The sequence below is a fragment of the Anguilla anguilla genome, chromosome 2, assembly GCF_013347855.1.
Source record: "Anguilla anguilla isolate fAngAng1 chromosome 2, fAngAng1.pri, whole genome shotgun sequence".
In the NCBI taxonomy this organism is placed as follows: Eukaryota; Metazoa; Chordata; class Actinopteri; order Anguilliformes; family Anguillidae; genus Anguilla; species Anguilla anguilla.
Genome location: NC_049202.1, coordinates 16920218 through 16945210, shown reverse-complemented (window position 1 = coordinate 16945210; position 24993 = coordinate 16920218). Strand labels below are relative to the sequence as shown.

Sequence of the window (24993 nt, the reverse complement as noted above, 5' to 3'; positions counted from 1 at the left end):
GTGATTGTGAGCCTGCTTCGCTGAAGAACTGTTTCAGACACACACACTGCACTATATGCAATACACAGCCCTGACTTTGGAGTTTGCAGTATGGAGACTAGTAATTGAGTATAAGACTGACAATGGATTGCCTGGAAATTAAATGTCCCACGCAAACATCTGTGAGTGGGGCACATGGAAAAACGACAATAGAGATACGGCTGGCAATCTGCAATTCTGTAAAGGCACTATAAATGGCGCCTCTGTCATCCGAACTGAGAGGCCTCTAAGCCTGCTTCTGCAAGCTGCTTTTATGGCCAGGGAAACTCTCTTTTCATAGGCCAACATCACATCGGCTTCAAAAATGCCTTAAGGAAACTTTCAAATCATGCCCCCAGGTTACAGTAACAAGATACACTTTGGTCGTCCTTGCAACTAAATATCTATAGTTGAGCTGGCCACCTGAATGCAAATGGCTGATATAAAAACAGTTTGTACAATAAATGTGCAACCCCTCTGTAAAATGAAGATATTGTAATTGAATTGTAATGTACGATAATATCAGACGCATGCAGTACAGACAGCTGAACATTCTGGGCTGGACAATCCACTCTGGCATTCAGCGCACAGTAAAAGAAGAGACAGTGCCATACCTTGGGCTTGGCTCGGATGGTCCTTCTTTGCCTTGCAGCACCCCAGCCCCATGTCACGCGCGAGAGAGCCCGGGCGGGACGCTATAGCCGCGCCATGCGGGCACTGCCCCCAGGGCTCCTCCAGGTGAACCCGCCCGCCGGTGCGTGCCACGGCCGATCGGTGCCACGGGGGTATGAGTCAGCCCAGGGCACCATCACAGCCAGGAATCCAAAAAACAAGTTTTCCTTCTCCTTGCCCTCATTCATTGAGGAAAAAAAAGTAGCCGGCCTCACTTCAACCCGACCCCACCCCCCTCCACTTTACATGCCCCCCCCCTTTAGCGGGACAGGGCCAAGCCCCTCCAGAGTGCAGGCTCTCCTCATCTGCCCTCTCTCTTTCTCCCTCCCTCCTTCCCCTCTCTCTTTCTCTCTCTCTCCTTCCTTTTTCTCCCTCCCACCCTAAGGGAAAAGGGCTGCACTGTTGCTCCTCTTTGCCAAATTCTCCAAACTCATCTCCAAATGCAAATCTCCGAACAGACCTGGCTAATCAATCTGTGAGCATTTGAACCAGTCCTACAGCACATTTCATCTGACAGACCTTTGCCATTGGCTGCCCCCCATTGAAAATGTGAAATAACTGCTTATTCATGTGCCCACACTCATGGGGGGTGAAAATGTGTTAAATGTTAAGAGGAAGTTTTGGTTTACAGCTGAAGTGTTTAACTAAATACACTCCTTTGCAGACTGCAAAGCACAGATGACTGCACCCAGCCAGTTTAAACCTACAGCATACTGTTTCTGCCCCAAGTTTTCACTGCTCCTGTCAAGTACAGCCTTGCTATGAACGGATGCATTGTTTGCATTTTTTTCCCCTGGCATTTTTATGCACATAAAGTGGGTAGACCTTTCAATGTGAGGCACGAAAACGGGACCAACATTCCAAGCTCAGCTCTGCATAAAACAATGCAAAGCCTATCCAAAAAATTGCCACTTAAAAAAAAAAATGAACAAAGAGAAAGCTATGCATTCGTTGCATTGAATTTGTCGTTTTACAAGTGCACAAATCAATTGTACATCACTGACACAAAAATGATAAAATCAATAGAACCTGTTTATTGGGGTGCACAGGTTTATTCCTTAAACAGCAAACAAGTTCCCATACAGTAATCTTTCAGACCCTGAGCAAATTACTTTTTGTGAGTAATTGTAACATTTGATAATATTGAAGAGGTCAAGTGACACACGTCCTCTCTTCAGATGCTTCAGACATTGCCTACCTTATGTGGTCACATCAGTGATTCATGCAAAAGCAAATAAACTAAAAATCAAAGGATGGTCCTTGGCTTTGCCTTGGATTCCTGTGGAATGAAAAAGGTGTTCTATCCCAACAGGCACACATGGGCCTGTGATCTTGGACTAGGTAATGGCAGCGTGTCTATCTATGGTGCCCTAGGTAACGGCAGCATGTCCACCCATGGTGCACTGGGTAACGGCAGCATGCCTGCCCATGATGCACTGGGTAATGGCAGCATGCCTGCCCATGATGCACTGGGTAACAGCAGCATGCCTGCCCATGATGCACTGGGTAATGGCAGCATGCCTACCCATGGTGCTCTAGGAAATGGTAGTATGGCTGCCCATGGTGGAGCAGCCATTTTGCTTCTCAGGCTCAGCTCAGGTCAGTTGCGGAAGACAGTTCTGACCGAGCCACAGTAAAAGCGGGGGATGGTACTGCAAACGCAGCTCCCCGAGGGACTAGGGGGTCGTGTGTGTGCTGGCCAAACAGCTGACCGGCCGCAATTATTAATTAGCTTAAGTGGCGGCGTTTGCACAGGACTGCGCCCGTCTCCGTCCTCTCCTGATGGGGTCCAGCTGTCCGAGCTGCTGGGAGGAAAGAAACAGGAGCGGAAGAGCTGAGAGAGACCTGCCAGACACGCAGTCCATCCTTCATGCCTGCCCTCTCCGAAAATCTCACGGTTGTCCTCTCCCACCCGTCTCAGAAACAAAAAAAAGCTCAGAGAACACCGCCCGTATATTAATCACGTCTGGTTTGCTCGGTTTTAGAGTCTGAGGTTATGCTTGGACAGATAAGATACTGGCGATTGGATTTAAAAAATGGGAACAGTAACTTTCAGAAGAGATAAGCGCACTAATCTCTCCTGCAGTGGTAGAAGAATAATTGTTGTCATTGTGTAAAAATATAAAACGATTTCCATTAAAACTGCAGCTAGCATCCATCCTATGATTGGCTTCAGCCTACACCACTTTCCCAGTAGTTGGAGATAATCTGGTGCCACAGAATATGACTGAATCTGCACATATAGCAATTGAAAAAAACACGAGAATAGAGAGCACAATGGTGGAAGATGCAGGGAGGGAAAGCGGTCAGTGAAATCACTTGATCTGATTTGTCATGTGGTCAGTGAGCAATTCAGGCTGAGTATCCATCTACCACCACCCCCACAGAGTCAATGTAATCCAATGGAGGTCATGCAATGACTCAGATATGGACCACCACCCCCCCCCACACCCCCCAAAAAAAAGAAACCACTTCCCATCAGCCTACATGGCACGGGTTCCCAAACGTGCTTAGTCCAGGACTGTCTAAACGAGTGAATACAATGTAGGCCTACACTTTCAGAAATAAAGGCACAGTGGATGATTGTTCTTTAAGGAACAAATTTCCCAAATGTACCCTGGACAATACTCACAAAGGTACAAATGAACTACTGTATGTATTGCTGGCTAGGGGTACAATTTGTACATTTGTATCTTTTTAGGAAACTTTTTGTTATTTTTTTAGTTGAGTACGTGATCCATCCATTATTATATTGCATCTTAATATATAGTTCAGTGCAGTATGTGCCGTATATCTAATACAATGTGTGCGCTGTATTTCATGTTATGTGTATTGTACATAATGACTATTTGTATATTGTAATCCACTTCAGCTCCTCTCATGACAAAAGTGCCACAGCTTTGGAACCATTTCCATAAGCAACAGACAGAGGCATTGCTGTTCCCAAACAGGGAATAACAATAAGATTGAATAAAACTAGGACTTACACAAAACAAACTGTCCTTGAACTTCAATTTTAATTAAAACTTCATTCAGAACATTCTTGTTCACCTCAGAGCTGAGAAATCAGACACCCGTGAATCTAAGCTGATTACAGGCAGAAGCAAGCGGAAAGGGGAAAAACGTGTTTCCCATTAAAGCAAAACACGGTAAGCCATCTCCTCCAGCTTGTAACGCGAATCTAATATCTTGTAAACACAGCGTGTATTCCGGGGTTTTTTGAGGTCAAGTTGGGTGAGAGAAGTTTGCAAAGTGAGACCTAAAAATAGATAGATACTGGCCTTACAGAAATCGTAAAAAAAAGGCTAAGGCCTGAAATTCCTGCGGCTCGGTGGTCCATACGCCCTCGTTTCGGCTGCAAAGTTTCATGGGCGTTGCACCGGCATGCCATATTTGCAAGTCATAAACAAAACACACAGACAGATACGCCAGCGGGCGGCAACAAACAAAGAGCAGATCACAAAGGAACCCTGTGCTCTGTGATAAGCTACAGAGCAACTATCTGCAGGCCACCGGGCTCTACTACAAAAGCGGCTGGGGAATGGGACGGAGAACTGTCGCTGTGCTCTGCCGTGTGGTACTGGGGTGTGTAAGGCAGGGCTTCAGACCTCTCCGTAGAGACCCCCAGCCAGATCCAGGTGTTTAATGTGTTCCATCTCAAGCACAACTAATGAAGGGCTTGTATCAGGTAAGTCGGAGGTGGAACACATCAAATTGCTGGATACGACTGGGGGGGTCCCCAAGGATTCGTTTGGGAACCACTGGTTTAAGGTTCCTGAGTCAGGCCAGTCTTGGTGAAAACATATCACTGTGTATATATAGGTAAAAATCCATGCTTTCATGTGTGCTAAAATACACTGTAGTCATGTAAACTCTTTACTCATGTGTTTTAAAAGTTTTTTTTTTTTTGGTATATCAGTTATAAATGAACATTGTTTACATTGCAAACATAAAATTGGCTCTATAGCTTCATTGATACATATTTCAATGATGTTTTTTTTTTTGTTTTTTGTTATTAAACGAGGTACTCTCCCTTCCGGTTCCCTTATAGAGCGAAATACTGAAAATATATTTCAATAAAATGTATTATCAAGGTGTTGCAGCAGTTCAATATATGACCTTGCGCCCACCCCATGAAAACATCAGAAGGTTTGGTCTTGGTCATTGAAGCTCCAACTGTAAAATGAGCCCAGCACCTCCTTCAAAGTCATCTAGGTTTCCCCTTGTAGCCATGCTAGCCATAATTAAAGGTAACCAGGCCTGTCCAGGATTTGCATAATGACTCTACAGATGTTAGGATGTTATGTGGTTAATTAATGATTGATCCACCCTTGTGGAGTAACCTCTGCATTGCATACTTGTCTCTCATTTACCCAGGTATTTCCAATTTTTGTTCACTATCCGTGTACTCTATGTTTCATTATTTTGAGTAGCTACCCTCCTTTAGAAAACATACATCTGTATAAATGTAAATTATGTGTAAACTTTCTACCTTGCTCTATATTACTACAGATATGTATGTACTGAAATACAGTGTACTGGAAAAAAAGTATAATATATGCAGTATACCCAGGTGGGTGCACAAGTGATAGAATTTCAGGGAAACACTGCCGTGTGCTTAAATGTCATCTAATACCATTCACACCACTTCTAAAAGCTGAGCCTGCAGTGCGGAGTAGCAGGGGCCCGATACCGCCCAGCCATCATGGTTAAATGTCAGCTACTGACACGGCGACTCCCAACCAATATTTGGATGGGCTCTATAATTCATACGCTCCAGGCGAGGCAATAGATTGTCTCGGCAAACAGAGATGTTATCCGCGACGAGCAGTAATGAACTCTGACTCGACTCGCAGACAACTGCAAGCTGTCTGCCCCGTCCCTCAATCACTTTCCATTCCCAGAATCCCCGGCAGACGACAGGGGGGAGTGAGAAAGAGATGGGGAGGGAGAGGGAGATTAAGAGAAAGAGAGAGTGAATGAGAGAGTGAGATAGAGAGGGAGAGATAGACAAGGAGAGAGAGAGAGAGAGAAATAGAGAGGGAGAGAGTGGGTCTGCATGAAGAACCACGGAGAAGGAGGATAGATTTGCTTTATGCAATAAAATTATTGAAAAGATCATATATCAGGATCAACGATAAATTGTCATAAATACATGGGTGGCAGATTCCACGGGGCACTTGCCTAACTGCTAACAGCACAGGAGATTCTCTGATTGGAAAACAAGCCTGCCCCACAGCCTGGATACTTATATGCTGACGCTTAATATCACTGTGATTGTGTAACTCAGACACGCTCAATAGAAACTGACTCATCATAGCATTTTAAGATCAGTTGGGTTCAGTGAGCAGGAAATAAGAATCTTCTGTCTGAGGAAACTTCTTCAGAGCTCACAAAACAGGAACGAAAATGTTTCAGTAACTATACAGTCTGTTCCCCTCCTGTGCATTTTTAAAAAAATGTTAGAAGCTCTCACAAGCTTGTGTGCTCCCCCTGGTGACTAACCAAAGTACTCAAAAAATTGTCCTGTGTTTTATATGCAGGGTATGTGGCAAATCTAGATTAAATTATAAAGGAATTCACCCTCCCTTGTTTGCACAGTTAAACAGCCTTGATCTCAGTTAGAATTGACTCAGAGAAAATGTATTTCTGAAAAAGGAAGGTTTTTTTCCTTGAAAAAGTTAATGAGCACAGTCAGGAGCTGATTCGCCTGTGAGGACAGGGCTTCTACACGCCATCTCACCTGGAACTATCTCAAAGAGGTGACGTCCTGGCTCTTCTGGATTGGCAGTCAGTTCGTTCACCTGGCTGCCATGAAGGGGGATGCATCCCTTCAGAGAGAGAGGGAGGAAACAGAGAGAGAGAGAGAGAAAGAGAGAAAGAGAGAAGAAAAACAACACATCATCATATAGCACATCATCAAAATTATTACATATATGTGTGTAGATATTCAATGAGAGGCATTCAGAAACAAGTCCTGAATGACAATTCAAAAAGAACTCTGCAAGAACCACTCAAGTCCTACATCCACTGTCTTCCATTTTTAATCAGGAGAATGCCAAGTTAAGTGAGAGCATGCTATAAATAATGCATATAATGATCTCCAACCTTGATGCATCAGAACTGAATCAGAAACACAATTCTTAAAACCTTTTCTGTTTAATCCTCTCCTCTGGGAGGCAGGATCCTGAGGACCTTCAATTATAAAATCAGGCAGCCTATTTATCACTAAACAGTCTATCACTGCAGGAGCTGATCTGTATTCTGTATAACATTTCCACATGAAGGCTACACGAAGGCTGCTGCTGAGAAAGGAAAAGATCAGTTTATTGAAGCATTGCCCCTTTGCTAGCTACCTTCAACATCTGTCCCACCATACATAGAAGCATGGTCAGCTCCTGTACCTCAGTGAAATGATGGATATCGTCAAGTGGAATGGCATTCATGAAGGGCGGGCCATCAGCAAATTACATTCAATGATTACAGAGTAGAAGTCCATTAATGAAGATGGCTCAGGCTAGCTGTCAATAAGTGTTTAGCACCAGAAAGCACCAGACATGCGTGGGGGATGTGGCATTGACTCACACCACCCACCCCATCGCTCAGACACTTGATTCCACTCACTATCAAGCTTATATCAAGCTCCGAATCTTTTCAAAATGAATTCTTCACATTGTACCATGTTATGCCTCGTTGAACCTCGTTGAAGCGAACAATCATTGCTTTTTTCGCCAGCTATTTTAATGGGGGATGGGGCAGTACCTTCATGCTTGCACCTGTTCCATTGTTCCTCTGGAATGATATATAATCAGCAGTTTTGCCAATAAAGCTTTCGGCTCGTAATCTTATTGATTAGATGGAGAAAACAGGCCAGATTGACACTCCCACTCAGCTTCTGACAGCTACATTAAAAGGATGGGGGGGAAAAATCCATGATGTATGTATGAGTATTGACAGTTTTTCATTTTGAAGAGAATTTCAAAAGGCGCCGGTCGTTTGCCATCTCAGAATGAAGAGCCTGCTTTCTTGGAAAGCCATTGATTACTTATGGCCCAAATTAAAGCCCTGGAAGGCCTTGGTGAAACAGCAGAAAAAAATCTATAACGATGTCAGGACTGCTATGAGCGTTTAAAAAGATCAGCAGCGAGCAACTTGTCGTAATGTACGAGCGTTAGCAGATGCAGTCCAATTTAATTGCTACTTTGCAGCTAGTAGTTTGTACAATCCTGCCAAGTAGCATCAAAATGTACAAAAATGGCTTTGTAGCTTCATGCATAACATCTGTTTCCCTTAACACTGGAACAATACGCTACTAATCCCTGCTTTGATCCAAAGTGGGGTTAGTTACTGTCCATGAGGTAGAGTCTAGGGGTATAGCCCCCCCCCCCCCCCCAACCACATTATATGGGTCACGACGGTGCTCTTTGCTTGTGAAATTATTTCTGTGAATCAATATAATGCATTTGCCTCAATGATGCCACCTGATTTCAGGTTGCCATTAAAATGTATTGCTAATGAACCTCTGAGGGGACTGTTGTCATAGCTACTCGAAATGCAGACTGATAGACCTTAGCATATTAATGTGTAAACTTCATCTGTGTGGGTACATCACATCTACACCAGTGAGTTTACCTGTCAAACAGTCGTGCTCCTGAAAAAAATGTCTACTCAGTAAACAAATGTCCTCAACACTGGTCCTGGAGAACCAAGGGGCCTGCTCATTTTCACCATCAAGCCAGCCACCATATTTTACCCAAGTATAGTGAATGAAATGCATCATCAATGAACCCTGTACAGTGCATCCTCCAGGACTTGGAACAGACAACCTGCAGTGCTCCAGGACAGTTCGTTGAAGCACGGACACCTGTAGGCTTGGGCAGCAGTTGTGTGTACCTGCGGCTTGGTCTCCTCCTCGTCCTTGTAGAAGTAGAGCTGGTCGGATCGCAGGACGAACCAGCGGAGCTGCCAGTTCCTCATGATGCTCCGCTGCTTCTTGAGCCAGCCGGCCTTGAGCGCTCCCCCCTGGAGGGCGGGGGAGCAGGGGCGGCCAGAGCCCTGGGACATCTCTCCCATCACCATGCTCTTCGACCTGGCTGGAGGAGGGAGAAACACGGACAATCACCTCAGTGCACCACATTACCGTGGTGACAAACACTTCCTCTTCCTGGAACTGCCCCTACATTACCGTGGTGAAAAGCACTTCCTCTTCCTGGCACTGCCCTTACATTACCATGGTGACAAACACTTCCCCTTCAGAGATTATTGGGGGAATGACCTGGACTGGCTATCTTCAGTATTAGTCATACTACAGGGCTGGCAGGGTAAAGCTGTGGGTTAACTGTGCCAGTGACAGAGTAGTGAAGACAAAATTTATTGGAGGGATATCAAGGTCTTCAAAATGAATTAATGAATGAATAAATAAATGTATTACATTTTTCAGTTGAACATTAAAAATAAAAAATAGCATTTTCCTGAAAGCACCTTTTTTTAGAGTGACATTAAAGCGTGTTTTGAGCAACACCAATAGGAGGAAACGAATCGACATCCAATTATGGATTATTTGTCTAAATCAATTTTGAAGACACCATTTCTGCAGGGTCCTCTGCTCCCCCTCTGGGCCAGGAACTGCAGATCAATGCTTGCCTGCTCAAAAATCAATAATCCTTCTTTTTGCTCTCTGACAATTCTGTCTGTTGATGGAAAGGGCAAGTTGGGGGTGTGCAAATGTGTGTGCATTTGTGTGAGTGTGAGTGTGTGTGTGTGTGTGTATGCACTTGTGTGTGTGTGTGTGTGTGCCTGCATAGGCTTACTGCAGTCCATCTGCCTCAGTAAACAGGCCTCATAATGGGCTTGTCCAATCAGAGGGCCAGGTCTGTTTGTCACGTTGCTTGTCTTCACATTTGCAGGCGAGCCTTTTGAATTCCATTAAAAACGCTGCTCATGCTCATGGATGCCCTGCTAGGTGGGGGGTGGGGGGAGGGAGCGCAACGTTCTGTCTTACCAGCACACATACACATTGGTCACATTCAAATGAGTATTTCCTTTTTTTCAATTAGCAAGCAATAGGAGTTTGAAGCTCAAGCTAATAAAAATATAATTGTGACTGTAAAAATTTTTAATATTCAATATTTTGATTCAACTGATTCAAAGTAGCAAAATATGCAGCATTAAACACCATTAGAGTTAGACTGCATCATTCCTCTCAGTGCTTATTTTATAAACAGGTCTGGTTGTCTTTGCTTAGCTCATAAAACAGTCATTTCCACATGCTTACCATAGAAATCAAACTGATGGGAAATGGTATAATCACAGAGCTTCAATGACCATGAACCAAATGTTAATTAATTTACGATGCCTCACTGCTACTAGAAGCCTCAAAAGGAACTGCTATCAGCCTGGATGCTGTAAACCTGGATTGGTTACCCTGCTGCATATTCTACTATCAAAAAAGGAAATTGGATTGAGATAAAGCTTGACCATATTTACCTTCAAATTCCAATATAACTGAGAATCAAAAAGGCATCATTTCACAACTGTTTTCTGAGGAAATAACCAGATATTTATATAACACAGTGTTTAATGATTTCCAGTGTGAAATTAAAAGCATCCATTTAGAGTGGTGGAAGATCAAAAAATAATTTAAAATACATTTCCTGAATATTTCAAGATGCCATACCCTACACATACTCCTAGTGAATGTGTCCTGAATATTTTATGACTTTTTTAATAACCGCATGTCTCCCTGAAAGATCCAAAAGGCCGTCTTAGATTTTTTGTCAGAGTTTGGTGCTTGAGGGATGGAAGCTGCGTCTATCTCTCCCCCCAGAACACAGAGGGCTTGTAGGAGACACAGGAAATGAAACGACACCTCGTCTCAGCCAGCGAATGGGGTTTGCCGGAAAAAACTCTGACTCACATTTTCTGGGCCTCGCTCAGCCCCTTCGCTCTGTTGATACTTCTTGCGGACGGTGCTCTGTGGGGACCTCGTGTCTCAATTCCGCAAGCACTGATTTGTTACAAACCTGACTTTTTTTGTTTTTCCCTCTGTAATTGTGCGGTCCGTGTGACAACAGATGCATTACATGTTACACGCAGAAACTTTTAACTGAATAACCAGACTGAGTAGAACCAGACACAATTCCCAGAACTCTAATCCCAGGCCATTATGATTTCCCTGTTTGATGATTCATGCATCCCTCTCTCGTTGTCATTTTCATTGCATACACATGGGGATTGCCATTCTGCGAGTACCATAAGGTCACTCTTTGAAGAAAATAATGTATTTCATTTCACTCTTGAATTTTCCATTCTTTTGACTGGACATAACAGTGTTGCTTTAATGTTCACAGTGATTACATCTGTGACTTTCTTGTCTGAATTCTACACACCTGTTATGTTAGTCTGTCACAATTCCTGAAATGAAATTGAACGTTTTACAGCAGCTTAATTCTTAGCCTTGATCTGTAATGCCAGCATATTGTTGTTTTACATATTCTTTTGGGCCTGGCAAGTCGTATAATTCAGTTAGCCTCAGAATCTGGATCGTCCATCCCCCTGACTTACATATCGGCTTATTGATTTTGACATCAATTTGCTTGGAGCAGTCGTGTCAGAGGGGCAAGCCTGGCGTCAGACAGAAGCTGGGAACCATACTCATCTTGAATAGCGCATCAATTCACGGGATGGTTTTCAAGTCATTCATCACGCTGAAATAGCAGGCTGTTGTGGCCTGTTGTGCAGAGGTGGCTAACAAAATGACAAATGACAACAGAGAGCCCGCTTGCTTTAGGATCTTCCCCGCTGCATTGAGTCTCTGAGCTGGCAAATGACCCACCCGAAATAGCTTTTACTGTCGGAGAGAAACACGGACGCACCATTGCGTGGACACAACAACTGCGCCTACCCACATTCGGTCACGGTGCATTCCACGTCACAACTGTAATGACATCACCCTTAATGCTCGGCATTATGGCTGCCTGAGTGTGTGTTCATTTGCCCCGCTGGTATCGATTAGATTAGGATTCAGGAGAAAGGCTGCCCTTTTAGCCCACAGAGATGGATTTGCGAGGTGCGCTCAGGCTTGCACAGACACTGTTGTACAGTAAATACTGAGGGAGCCTGTGGTCTATGTACTGGTTACAGGACCTGCCACACCAGAGGAAACCGACTTCAGGCTGACAGAGCTTTACATTCAGCTGTCATGATGTGGAACGTAATGTGTGCTTCCTATGTAGTCAGTAGGGTACCTATTGAATGGTGTACATAATGAAGTTCTTACACACACACACACGCATATATAAATACATACATATAATCATGTTCCTTTTACACTGATAGCAATTTGTTGTTCCATAAAAGAACATTGGAAATCTTTTACTGAAAAGAGCCAGAAATATGTATATGTTTTAATTTTGATAATTTCCATAATAACCTTTTTCCGTAAATGTATATACGAAAAAACCACACACTAGTTATTTTGCACTGTTATTATCTGGTTGGGCCTTACAGTAACTGATGCCCAAACATACCAGTTACAGCAATGCCACACTTATACACATACAGAGCAGAGAAAATTGCATACAAGGCCATAAGCTAAAAGTAGAAATGTCCATATGTATCATAAAGGGGCATGCTTAAAACAACGTGGACGTCATCAGCTGTTAGCAGCCATTGAACACAAGGAAAAAAAGGAATTAACATTTTGAGGCGGTGTTGCCACACGGCTTCTGCATGTTACAGCCACAGGCTCCATTGTGAAAGGCTACAGAAAGGCAGACTGCACTCACCTCTCCTGGTCTGTCTGATTTTGGGGCTCAGCATGGCTGTCATGGTTGGGCTGCGCCGTGTCCGCTAGGCATTCCTGTCTGTCAGCGCGTCTGCCGTACCACCCTGTTGCACCTCATCCTGTCTGCCCTGTCCCCCCTGTCTCCTGCCTCACCCCACTATCCGGTCCTCTCCCTCCTCTTCTCTCCTCTCCTCTCCTCTCCTCTCGCTAACATCCCACCAGCCCTCTGCTCCGGGCAGCACCGCCCTGCGCTGGCTCCGCCCACTCCCATCCCAGGAGCCCCGAGAGAGGGCTGCCTCGCACGTGCTCACTACCACCCTGCTGCATTATTCATCTGCACACACATACGCGTGGACGTGGACACACTAATGCACACACACACACACGCACACACACACACAGCCACGGCGGAATTAATTCCACCCCACACCAGCCATTTAGGGGCTGGGTGATTACTGTCAATGGTTCAGCAGAGCTGAAACAGCAGGGTAAGGGTGGGATTCCTCCTCCCTCCCTCGTAATTAGCTATGCACCATGTTTCTCTTTACCTCTCTCTATGCTCCTTCCATCTGCTTCCTCATCATTCTCTCTTTTACTCTCTCCCACTCTCTTTTCCCTGCCCCACCTTCCACTCCAATCTTACTTTCCATCTCTCTTAATCTCTCCGCTCCTTTTCTTTTCCTTTATTCCCCTCTCTCCTCTCACATGTCTTTCCCTCCCCCACACCTCTTCTCCATTTTCTCTCTCCCCATGTCAGACCTCCCCCTCCCTCGGCCTCTCCCTGTCCTCCTTCTTTTCTTTTCTCTCTCTCTCTTTCTGTTAACATGACCTCAGCAGTAATAGAAGCTGTCTCTAATCTATGTCTCCAGCACCCCCTCCCTCTCTCTGCTACCCCCATATCTCTCTCTCTCTCTCTCTCCCTCTCTCTCTCTCTCTCTCTCTCAGCAGTGTTTGTCTCCTCTTCTTCCTGTCTCTAGATCACCCCCTGCGATATGGGGTGATGGCTTTGATTCCAGCAGTAACTGAGTCAGCGCAGACCTGCAGACCACAGCAGCTGGGCTTATTACAGGACAGGAAGGGGGAGCGGCAGCGCACCCCATCATCCGACCGACCCCTGGAGCCATGAAGCCACGCCCTTCAGCCGCGGCCAGGGCTGGGGCCCGCTCGCTTTGTTTCTCAAACCAAAACCGCTGCACAGCAGATGACTAATCACAAAATGAGAGACACACACACACACACACACACACACACGTTTCATTTAAATATTTAATTTGTATATTAGACATGTATGCGTTTTTACATTTTAAGGCTTTGTTTTTTTCTTTTTTGTATTTCTAAATATGTATTTGCCTTTTTATATTTCAGAATTAGATTTTTTTTTGGCTGTTTTTGGTGGGCGATTCGACTGTGCCGCACAGACGCAGAGTGAAGTCTGTGCAGCACAGTGAATGTGTCGCGGGTCTCGTGCTGTAGGTTTGTAGGTGCCACCGTGCAGCAGGGAGAAAAGCATGACTTGGCTTTCAGCTGTGTGCCACCGGGGCTGTGGGAGCCCCTATGGAGACAGAGCTTTAATTGCTTGTGAGACTTTAATGCAAGACAGACTGCGATGTCTGCCTCTGTTCAGCTTTACTCCTGTTTGGATGGATTCGTTGAGCAAAGTGTACCTCTAACATAATAAAGTCAATTCCCATCGGCACAGCTCGTAAACAGCAACACATTTACATCATAATAAAATAACTTTCCTGAAAGAAAAAAACCAAGTGTAGCATCAGCATAACATACATATAATTGCTTGCAAAACATGTAACAGTGTTACGTAAGATACACAACACAGTACAGCTACATAACACCACATGTTGATAGAAATGACAGTAAAATGACTATAAGACATGCACAGCACGCTTTTCTGATTAATAAATCTGGCTCAGTTGCAAGCCCCGTTTTTGAAGATGTAATATACATTTCTGGTTAGACTGCCTGCTCTACACTGCTCCGTGCATTTCATTTCCTGCTGACGTGTTTCTCAGTTGGGGACGGCACATACCTCTGCTGCAAAATTGAGAGCTGGGATACTCCAGTCAAGCAGGAAAAAATAAATGAATCCATCGAAGGACATGTATTTTCTATTAATGCGAAGTGAAAAATTCAACGTAAGCAAAAGCTTGATATATGTTGATATATGGAGTATATGCATACAAGCATAGTATGTGTGTGTGTGTGTGTGTGTGTGTGTGTGTGCAAACGCACATGTGTGTTCATATAAAATATAATTTAATGTTCAAATGTTTAAGTTACACTTAAGGTTTTCTTCTTCTATGTCTACAAGACTAAATCTATGCAAATAGCGTATATTTAACAATCACAAATATTATTAGAAATGTGCATATTTACAAATATATGTATAGAATATAATACAGAAATCACATATATAAATATGATTTCATTTCTAGACTCAATATTCTAGATATACATGAAGTGTGTGTTTCTTATTTTGGGGTATAGGATGATTTATGCTCACAGTTGTGGCCCAGACTATTTTTGAGTGAGTCTTTCCTGACAGCCTCTGTTGTCTCACTCTTCTCTTACTCCTGACTCTGCTTTTTCCATGATGGTTGGTCCTACGGGAGAAACGACTGTAAATACCAGGCGTCAGCCCAAGAAATGTAGGACCTAAACAGAAATCTGAACTGCCCCCTTCTTCTGGTACCCACACAGTGAAGGTTACTGGGAGCTTACATTTCACGGCAAAATCTCATATAATCTGGTTTCAGAAAAAGTCAATATAGCTGACCGGTGCAATTTCATTTGAGCCCGGGACAGAAGGCTCAGAATAAAAATTGTTCCAATGCACATTGATCAATCATGTGCAGCGTTTAGAAAGAAAAAGGCATTTCATTTTAGGCATTTCAGCCATTCCCTTTCATCCTTCCAAATGCAATTTGATCCTGCATGCATCATTGGCGTCCAATCAAAGCCAGGAGAGCATGTGCTGTTCAAGAATAGTTAGAGAACTCATTCAGCAATGTGGACGCATGCATCAGCAATATGAATGCTAATTCCTCACACTACCAAAACATCGATACAGAATCCAAGTCAAATGTGCCTGCAACCTTATATGGACAAATCCAACTGTGTGTCATTTAGCAGTGTCAGGGCAAAGAGGATTAACACTAACTGAACATAAAGTGACCAAACAGATGTATGCCTAGACACTGAGCCTTGCTTATAGATTTTAGAAAATGTGTGTGTAACTTTCAGGTGGTACGTTCAGCAAAAACAATGGCTCTGCTTACTGTGCTATACAGTCTACAGAATCAAATGCTGACTATACTAGTGCTTACTGACCTGAGATGGAGGGTTTGGATTGGGTGGATCTTGTGCAACAGGGAAGGCAATGCTCCAGTACTGTGACTGTGATTTCAGAGGATGTACATATTAATTGATGCTCTTCATTGCTGAAGCCATGCAATTGATTTCTAAATGCTATTGTAATTAGCCTTTCCAAACAGAACGTAAAATCATTGGGAATGAGGAGAAACAGTTAAGTACTGCAGTCTGAGAAATCTGTTGCGTCAGTGAACTGTGCCCAAATCTTCCCATTCTGCCGCCTTCCTGCTGTGGTCCGGCAGAAACAGCAACACAATTTCCGGGATATTTGGAGCCCCAAACTGCCTGGCAAACGCAATTAACTTTGTGCATGCAATTAGATTGAAACATTATTTAATTTGCTAATGGATGCGGTGCAACATGCAGCCGACGTGGATAAGACACAGTGCCGCTTCGCGTAAAGATGACTGTTAAGGTCCGAAGTAGTGACTCACCATAGACATGGGCAAAGAGCTTATGAGTGGATGTCTTCTGAGTCACCAGGCTGCAGAGCCATCTTGCTGTGCTTGGCGAGACCATGCCTTTCAATTTTCCACATTTTCATATTTACTTGAAATGTATAAATAGACCAAACAAAGGGAAAACATAAATAATCTTGATAACAACAGAAATATTATCTCATTAATTATTTATTCCTTCAGCAGAGGCTGTCATCCAGAGCAAATTACAGGGCCATCAAAGAATAATGTTCACATGTATATTAAAAAAGCAGAGAGAGAGAAATGTAGAATGCTCACATGTAAAGCTTACCAAGCAGTCAATCTTCATTTTGTATTGTGCTATTTACGTTGAAAATGTCACATAGTGCGTCACTGTGGACAGTTCCAAAGTGCATAATAAAAACAGATATCACATCAAAGCCATTTGTTAAATATGAAACTTTTAATTATGTTTACTATTAATAGTCATTTACAGAACATTCTTAAAGCGTTTACCTGAGGCAGCCTTCCCAAGCTGTCCAGATACTGCAGGTCAATCTATAAAAACAACCTTAATGAAAAAGTATGCCTGTCTTTAGAATCCCAATAATGAATAGCAAACCGATGCCATTAGAGGAAATGAGATAAAAACTGAATCAGTCCCATTAAGTGCTGTTAAAGCTCTCCTTGAAGACAGCTGAATGGGTGGATGTCAATGTGGTAATCAAGTGGCATTAAAACCTTCGATTTTATGTGAATCTTTTAGCATGTACAGCAAATCTGACCTATGTTGCAGTTACAGCCCAAACCTAACCTACTAATAAACCTATATGAAAAGTTTATTATAATGTGACAAAGATACAAAGATTTCATTTGAATATCCAATTCAAATAGAATGTCCTGCAATATACTGAATGCAGACTTGTCAAAATTCTATATATATATATATGGGACCCTTGATTCCAGTGCATTCCAGAATCTGCATTGTCACACTGTTTCTCCCAGCATTTGGCAATTGGCAATTGTTAAAATGTGTAGGTCAATCCAAATAACACCATGTTAAGGTTGACAGTTACCATACAAAACAACCAAAAAATTATGGAAAGCACTAAAAACTGTGGAAAGTGTGGAAATAAAAAAATGGGATAAAATATAGAATTTGTGGCACCTGTGACTTCTAGGGCGAACACCCAGCCTGACTGATCTGTATATCCAAATGTCTACTCTTTGCATAAACACTCTTTATAACATATATTTTCCTGTTAGAGCATTTGCCACTAGAGCACCTGTTGAGATTCATGAATCAATCAATCAGTCACATAATCGTAACAGATGCATGTTTGATTTATAAGATAATTATTTTGATGAGGCATTCTTAATCTCATCAGCTACAGATATAATCAGCTACTATGGCAAGAACTTGGACTTAACTCAATGTGCTTTACAGCTCTATAGCACAGTAGCCTGGCATGCTGTACAAAGTTACACAAAATTTTGTTCATTCAAAAAGCCTTACCCCAACCATTTTGCAACCTCTTACACATAACTATGGTTTTGTCACAATCCTAATACTTTTCCTATCCCTAACACTAAACTTCTAAAACACTAAATCCTATGTGAACCCTCAAATTTAATTTTTGCTCTAGGAGATCTATTAAATATCAAATTTTTCAATAATTAAAACAGATGAAAAACATATGAAATATAAGCAATTCAATATGAGAAATACAAAGCAACATGTTTGAAGCTATTTATATATATTTTTTAAAACCTCATGGAGTGATTTGTCCTTTATTGTGTTTTTGTCACCACTAGATGGTGCTGTATTCCTACAGAGCTGCAGTTTTTTTTTCAAGGGCTCCAATGAAGTGTGAGTGAAGACACAAAATCATTTGAGAATGCCATATTTGTATTTTTAGATCAGTACATCAGTAGATCACCATATAGATGATGTGAGGATTGGAAGAGTTTAACCTAATATTTCCCCAGGTATTCAGATCCAATTTATAAACATGCAAGCTGCTTCCTTGCTGATTTGAAGCTGTGGGCAGACATTTTGCGGGAGGGCACAAGAGTGGCTCTGTGAGAGTGGGAGATTCCAACTTTGGGCCTGAGGAGTTTCTGAAACAGGGGCACGAGACTTTAGCCAAGTGCCAAACAGAATGAAATTAAGGCTATGGGGCAATTCCTACGCAGCTCAAAATAGGCAGTTACTGTATTACTGGTGGACACAGTATTGAAGAATGTGTTGATATTGGAATTTGCAAATATCCACTCAGATATTCATACTAATGTTGAAAATTATTTTAAGGTCCGTTATATTCTTTAACTTAAGGATATATTATTATTATCTTAATTTTCAACTTATGTGTATACATGTCCAGTCAAGCGCAGTGTACTGTATGTATGTGTATGAGAGCTCATTCTGCAGAGAAATCAGAGGTAAGAGTGAAGGTTGTTAAGCTGATTTTAATCATTCAACCTCCTCCTCCGCCTTCACCCCCACCTCATCTGAACAACCACCATCATTGCTTCTGCTCTCTAATTTCAACTCCCTTTATATTGTTAGATGAATTAAAGGGCATACCCATGCAGGCACATCCACAGTTGTTAGTTACCTTCAATGAAACATAAAACCGTCTTGGTTGATATGAGACATGTGGTCTCTCATTCGGTTGCTACGAGGTTTTGTTTGTTGTTGATTGCTTGACTTATTCTCAGGTCTCTGGTGTCAGTGTCTGCAGTGCCTGCTCGTTGCAGGGTAGGTTGCACAAGAGGTGGAGGAGGAGGGAGCAAATGGTAGCAGCAAATGGTAAAGGCAAAAGTGTTTTGAGACCTAATTCACAGACCACAGCCTGTGAATTCAGTCTGTGCCTATGACAGAAAACCATAGTCAGGGACGTTATTGTGATATTGTGGTCCCTCTGTTTGCATGTTCTCTCCGTGTCCATGAGTTTCCTCTGGGCACTTCGGTTCCCTCCCACAGTCCAATGACATGCAGTAGGATACAGGCTGTAATTGGGGAGTTTAAATTGCCCTTAGATATCAGTGTGTAAGTGAATGGTCTGCGTGCCTTGCAATGGATTGGCAGCCTGTCCAGGGAATATTCATGGCTCTTGCCCAATGCATGCAGAGATTGGCTCCAGCCCCCCCTCCTCCCTCGCCGACCAGGAATAAGCTGGTTTTACAATGGATGAATGGATGGACAATATTTGTGGTTGAAAAACAGTATAGCAGAAATAGAGATAAAGAACTCAATTCTCATTTGCAGTGACAACCTGAGAAATCAAAGTGGACAGGCAGAGCAAACATTGCGTAGACTATGAGATACAGGGGGATGATTTACTGAACAGACATTAAGACAGTTGCCTCTGCATCTACTGTACCATGTCTGCCACCCCTGCTCCTCCCCCCCCCCCCCCCCCCCCCCCCCCGCTCCGTCTGAGTTCTCGGAGAAGTGTACAGAGGACACTTGTATATCGGGGATCTTGCCAAAGCATCGTTGGGGGCGGGGGGGTGGGTGGGGGGATTGGCGGAGGGTGCGGAGGAGAGGTCAAGCCCCGCTGATTATTCCTTCGGGGTCCGCGAGTCCACCGCGAATGGGAAACATCTGCACGGCAGATGGAGATTAGAGTTCCCCCCTTTCGCCGCAGCGCAAATACTGTGTTCTTTTTGGATTAGCCCAGCGACAACAAAGAGCCGAGGAGCTGGCGCTCGCTGCGGCGCGCTGGCGCGCCCCGGCCCTCCAGCCCATGTTTTCATAAGACGCAGTCACGCGCCGGTCCGCGGCCGACCGCTCCCCTGTGGGAAGGGCCTTGGAGCGCATGTGAAAAGGCAGGCATGTGCTCGAAGGGCTACCGCGAGCTAGCGGGCACCGCTAATGCGCAGTGCTGTCAGGGATTTGTGCATTTCGCAGAGGCATTCACGTAAACAGGGGAGGGTAATGTCTCCTATCTCACGTTCGCACCAGTCTTTAGTCCTGCCACGCCACCTGGTAGATGAATAGGTCCGTTCACGCGTGTTAATCCATGATCACAGTTCACAACTGTTTGTGTTCAACATCTCTTTGAATAGAATTGGCTTGTAGTTCTCGACAACATGATGGAGGTAAGCATCTTTTAAAAAGTGAATGAGCATTGAACACAGTGGACAGGCCTGTCAATTGTATTGAAGTGAATTGCTATAATTAAACAGTTGTATACAGAAAAATGAACAAAACTAAGCAGACTTTAGTCAAACAGTTACAGTGATTCGGGGACAGCATACTGCAACACCATTCATTACTGTAGGTTAATAGGCTGTGGTAAAGATTTCAAAGTGCTGAACAGATAATTTGATGATGATTGGTTTCTACAGCAACTGCATACTAATACAGTTCTTAGTGTTCTTGAAGATCATTTCAGACATATCTGTTTATGGTCCTAGTGGCAGTTCAAAAGCTAAGCAGATATTGTTCTTATTTTCCATAACTTCGGAGGTTATTATCCATAGCTTTATAGGTTTATAGCAGGTCAAAATAAACTTTTCATTTCATAATTTACTTATGCGGAATATCTAATTTTCTCTAGTTTCCTAATTCTCTAGTTAATTTACCACATATTTATATTCTATCAAAGTGATAAATGGACGTCCGCGTGACCGATTTCTTTCCGTACTGACACACGTAGCCTTGGAAGAGTTGACGGTGAGGGTTCTCACCTCAACAGCGCCTGGTCCTGCATGGCCACAGAGTTCGGTGTGAGCAGGCCTGAGAAGTGCGCCTTCCTGTGAGTCACGCACTCGCTCTGCCTCTTCTCCAGGTAGCTCCTCCTCTCGGTGCACTTCTCCAGGCAGTCCCCGCACAGGCAGTCCTCCTGCACCAGGTACAGGGACCTGACTCTCCGGATGGGGTCCAGGTCCTTGGTCCGGTCGGTCGGGCGGATGGGGTTGCAATCCATGTTGACCCTCTCGAGCTTGGGCAGGTTTTTGAGACAGAGGGGCACGCCGATCAGCATGTTGTTGAAGAGCCCCAGCTCCCGCAGTTCCCTGAGGGCGGCGAAGGAGGGCGGCAGGCTCTCGATGTGGTTGAGCCCCAGGTTGAGCTTGCGCAGGGCCCTCAGGAGGCCCATCTCGGCGGGCAGGCTGCCCGGGCCCAGCCGGTTGTTGCAGAGGTTGAGGTAGGCCAGGTTCTGGAGCTGCCCTATGGACGGGGGAACCTGCTCCAGCTGGTTGCTGTGGAGGTCCAGCCAGCGCAGGTTGACGAACCGGCCGATGGTGTCCGGGATCCGACGCAGGAGGTTGCGGCTCAGGTCCACCTCCTCCACGTCGGCCAGCTTCAGGATGCACTTTGGGAAGGTGGCGATCTGCATGTTGCTGAGGTCCAGCCGCCGCTTACCGTCCACTGTCATCTTCATTGCATTCCTAGCCACCTTAATAACAATAATTTAAAAAAATTAAAAATAAATAATAATAATAATAATAATAATAATAATAGGAATTTATGCTGCTTAAACTTCACATCGCAATTAGCGAAGTTCTTTTCCTTTGTCTATTGTCTGTCATCCAAGTGCTTACTGGAGTTTTTTTTTTTTTTTGCAGCCTAGCACTTTTTTAGCACTGCCTAATAGTTAACAGACTGGCTTCAACAACACAGGTTTCTCATCTTTCTTGTACGGTTCATGCCTACATGCCACTTTAGATAAATACAACAAGAAAAAAACTAAATGCAGCTTAAAGTCAGTTTAAAAAGAGTTTTTAATTCAAAGAGTTTAAAAATGTCGACAGACCTTCAGGGTGATCTTCCTCCCCTTAGACTGGGCCTGCTTCTTCCCTTTCACCATGGTGCTGCCGAGACAGAGAGAACTCCTTCCTGAGTCTACATTTTCTACTTTTGTTTGAGGTTTCAGGGCAAACACATGCTGTTCTTGTTCTACCTTGAACTGATATGTATCCCTGCCTTTGGATTAAGTATTTTTCTTTGTTTTATTCTTAAGCGCTTTGATTTTGATAATTAACCACCATATCTTATTATTCATTTTATTATCAATCTGTATGTTTCATTGTTCCTGCAAAAGCTTGTCCACCTCAATACACTGCTGAACGGAACCTGAGCTCTGTAGTCAAGTGACAAAGTAGCAATGGCCGCCTTCCAACTTCAGGTCAAGCGCTGAAGTCAAGATTATGCAAAGATAGTCTTTCTATTTCCATAGAAACAGTGGGTTTCGAAACAGTGCAAAGAAAAAAAACCTAGTCTCCTGAGAACCTGAACGGAGCAAGTTCTCTGGTTACTTTTCATACACACAGACAATGGGGAAGGGAAATAATTAGGCAAACACAAACGATCCAGCCTGATCGTGAGCAAATAAACCAGCACTCCTTTCAGATGACTGATGATGGCGTCTTTAGTGCCTGGGTGAGAAGAGTATTATCATGGTCTTGATTAATGACAGGCTGAGAAGTGAATTGACTTTTTTCACTTTAATAGTGGCTAAGAAAAGACTTCACGCTCTTGACCAGTCATATTAATCATAATGAGGTTTTGCTCAGAGAGCAAATTAATTTTCAGATTTTCCCAGATGGAATTTTTCATTTAACATAAAGCCACACTAGGAAAATTAACCAAATATTATTCAGTGGTGAAATATAGGTAACAGGCAGTATAATAAATTATATTTAAAAAAACCATTCTGTCTTCTAAAATGAGATGAATTGCACTGAAACATTGTTATACTTTAAAGTATCCAGAATAAAACAGACAAATACAGACGTAATCACTCTTTCATCTTTAATCTCGCTTCTGTAGATTTGCTAACAATGTTGTCTAGTAATGCCTAGAATATTTTTGCCCATTAGTTGACGTTTTATTATTTCTTACCAGTCCTCGTTCGGTTCACCTGCCTCAGAGCAATGTCTTTTTCAATTCAATGGAGTTAGAAGACCAGAATGCACTCCCCAGGTCTAGCCGTCTTTCCCGAGCGCTGTTCCATCTCTGTTTATGTGAATTATACATAAGACCTTTCCGAGAAGCTTGTAAATAAAACCAGGAGGAGTTACGAGGAGATTAGCTCATCCATTTTCAGCTGAGAAGAAAGCACATTGACGAAACTCTGGAGCCCGACGTGCGCCGTGGACGGCGCAATGCAAGCCTTGCTTTGTTTACTTTGTTTCCAAGCAACAGAGAACTCTGGTCCCTGGAGATAATTCCCATGTCTCTGGGCCTACAAAAAGGACAGATGATTTGATATTCAAATTTTATGCCATTATAAAATAATATTAAATTGCCGTGCAATATCTTAACAATTCACCCAGTGTTTCGACTGGCAACAATCAAACTTTAGAATAGCATTCTGAGATATCAGTTGATACATGTTTGGGGTTACAGGAGTGATCAATGCTCATACTCTCAGACTAACCTGTTAACCTATTCTAGGTGCTTGTTTGCTGTCAGTCAAAATGTCAGGCATTAGTGTGGTGTTTCAGGAAAGGAGATCGGTGTTACCTGAAATTTGTCCCCTCCCATTTCCCTTACATGGTTTCTGTTACAGGTGAGCTACCTGTTTCACTCACATGTAGGTATAACCCCCCACGAGTGCCTTAGACACCGCTCTGTACTTACACAGAGCTGCCATCGGCTGATTAATTATTTATGACCAAAGTAAATTCAATTCCCGAATATATAAATTCAATTCCCGAATATATAAATTCAATTCTGGATATATAAGTACAATTTCTGAATATATTAATTCAATTCCCGAATATTTAAATTCAATTCTGAATATATAAGTACAATTTCGGAATATATTAATTCAATTCCCGAATATTTAAATTCAATTCCCGAATATATAAATTCAATTCTGGATATATAAGTACAATTTCTGAATATATTAATTCAATTCCCGAATATTTAAATTCAATTCTGAATATATAAGTACAATTTCGGAATATATTAATTCAATTCCCGAATATTTGAATTCAATTCCCGAATATATAAATTCAATTCTGGATATATAAGTACAATTTCTGAATATATTAATTCAATTCCCGAATATTTAAATTCAATTCTGAATATATAAGTACAATTTCGGAATATATTAATTCAATTCCCGAATATATGAATTCAATTCCGAATATATAATTACAATTCTGAATATATATATAACTCAGTTTATAATCAGGCATATCACAAGACAGCCGTTTTTATTTTTTGAATAATTTCTTTTTTTTTCTTCATGGGCTACTGAGTGAGAAAAACAAGTTTAACATTAGCATCAGTAAAATTTGACAGTACAATCAAGGATAAGCAAACAAAAACGTTAAATAATTAAAATTTGAACGAGGCAATAATTCGGACTTCATTAAGGGGTCCTTATTTTCTTGGTATTAGGACCTTTCAAGTAGGGGAACCAAATTTCACAGGGAATGGCCCAAAGAGCTAGAGACATAGAAACGAATCTCTTAACCAGCGAGAGTTTCATAGAAACCCTTGCTGCAGCATGCGACAGAAGACCGTGTTATGGCTCAATGGCAAGCTCCAGCGCACACCAAACTACGGAGGAAGAGGTCTGCACGCTATTTTGCCGAGGCTCTCAACCAGGCGAACGTTTCCCTGCTCCTTTTTACAACATGAGGCAATTCTCCAAACCGCGCAAAGAGTACAGGTGAGCTGCTTAAACTATTTGAATAACTTGCGATGTTGGTGTTTGAGGTGCTTGGCTAAGTTAGCTGTATTGCCTA

The 24993-nt window shown here is 42.9% G+C and overlaps 2 protein-coding genes across 3 annotated transcripts in view; both read right to left on the bottom strand.

Annotated features, from left to right (window-relative positions):
• si:dkey-191m6.4 (rho GTPase-activating protein 22) overlaps positions 1-13157 on the bottom strand; it is a 29181-nt gene extending 16024 nt beyond the window's left edge. The window contains exons 1-3 of one of the 2 annotated variants that reach the window (XM_035399981.1): positions 12477-13157; positions 8584-8783; positions 6434-6521 (exon numbers count right to left, since the gene is read on the bottom strand). In XM_035399981.1, the coding sequence (XP_035255872.1) occupies positions 6434-6521; positions 8584-8783; positions 12477-12519 (331 nt within the window). In that variant the 5' untranslated portion in view covers positions 12520-13157. Of the gene's footprint in view, positions 1-632; positions 872-6433; positions 6522-8583; positions 8784-12476 lie in introns of those variants that run through there. The other variant, XM_035399991.1, reaches the window with a different exon arrangement.
• Positions 13158-20429: 7272 nt separating this feature from the next.
• lrrc18b (leucine rich repeat containing 18b) lies at positions 20430-23705 on the bottom strand. The gene is made up of 3 exons (XM_035401971.1): positions 23135-23705; positions 22047-22104; positions 20430-21689 (listed from the first exon to the last, which is right to left on the bottom strand). The coding sequence occupies exons 2-3, from the start codon at positions 22098-22100 to the stop codon at positions 20976-20978; spliced, it is 768 nt and encodes a 255-aa protein (XP_035257862.1). The 5' UTR covers positions 22101-22104; positions 23135-23705; the 3' UTR covers positions 20430-20975.
• Between the last annotated feature and the right edge of the window lie 1288 nt (positions 23706-24993).

Excerpts from the sequence above, each read along its gene's own strand:
- lrrc18b (XM_035401971.1), bottom strand. The coding sequence starts at position 22,100 with ATGGTGAAAGGGAAGAAGCAGGCCCAGTCTAAGGGGAGGAAGATCACC. Across the intron at positions 21,690-22,046 it reads GGAGGAAGATCACCCTGAAG|GTGGCTAGGAATGCAATGAA; the intron begins GTCTGTCGACAT and ends ATTGTTATTAAG.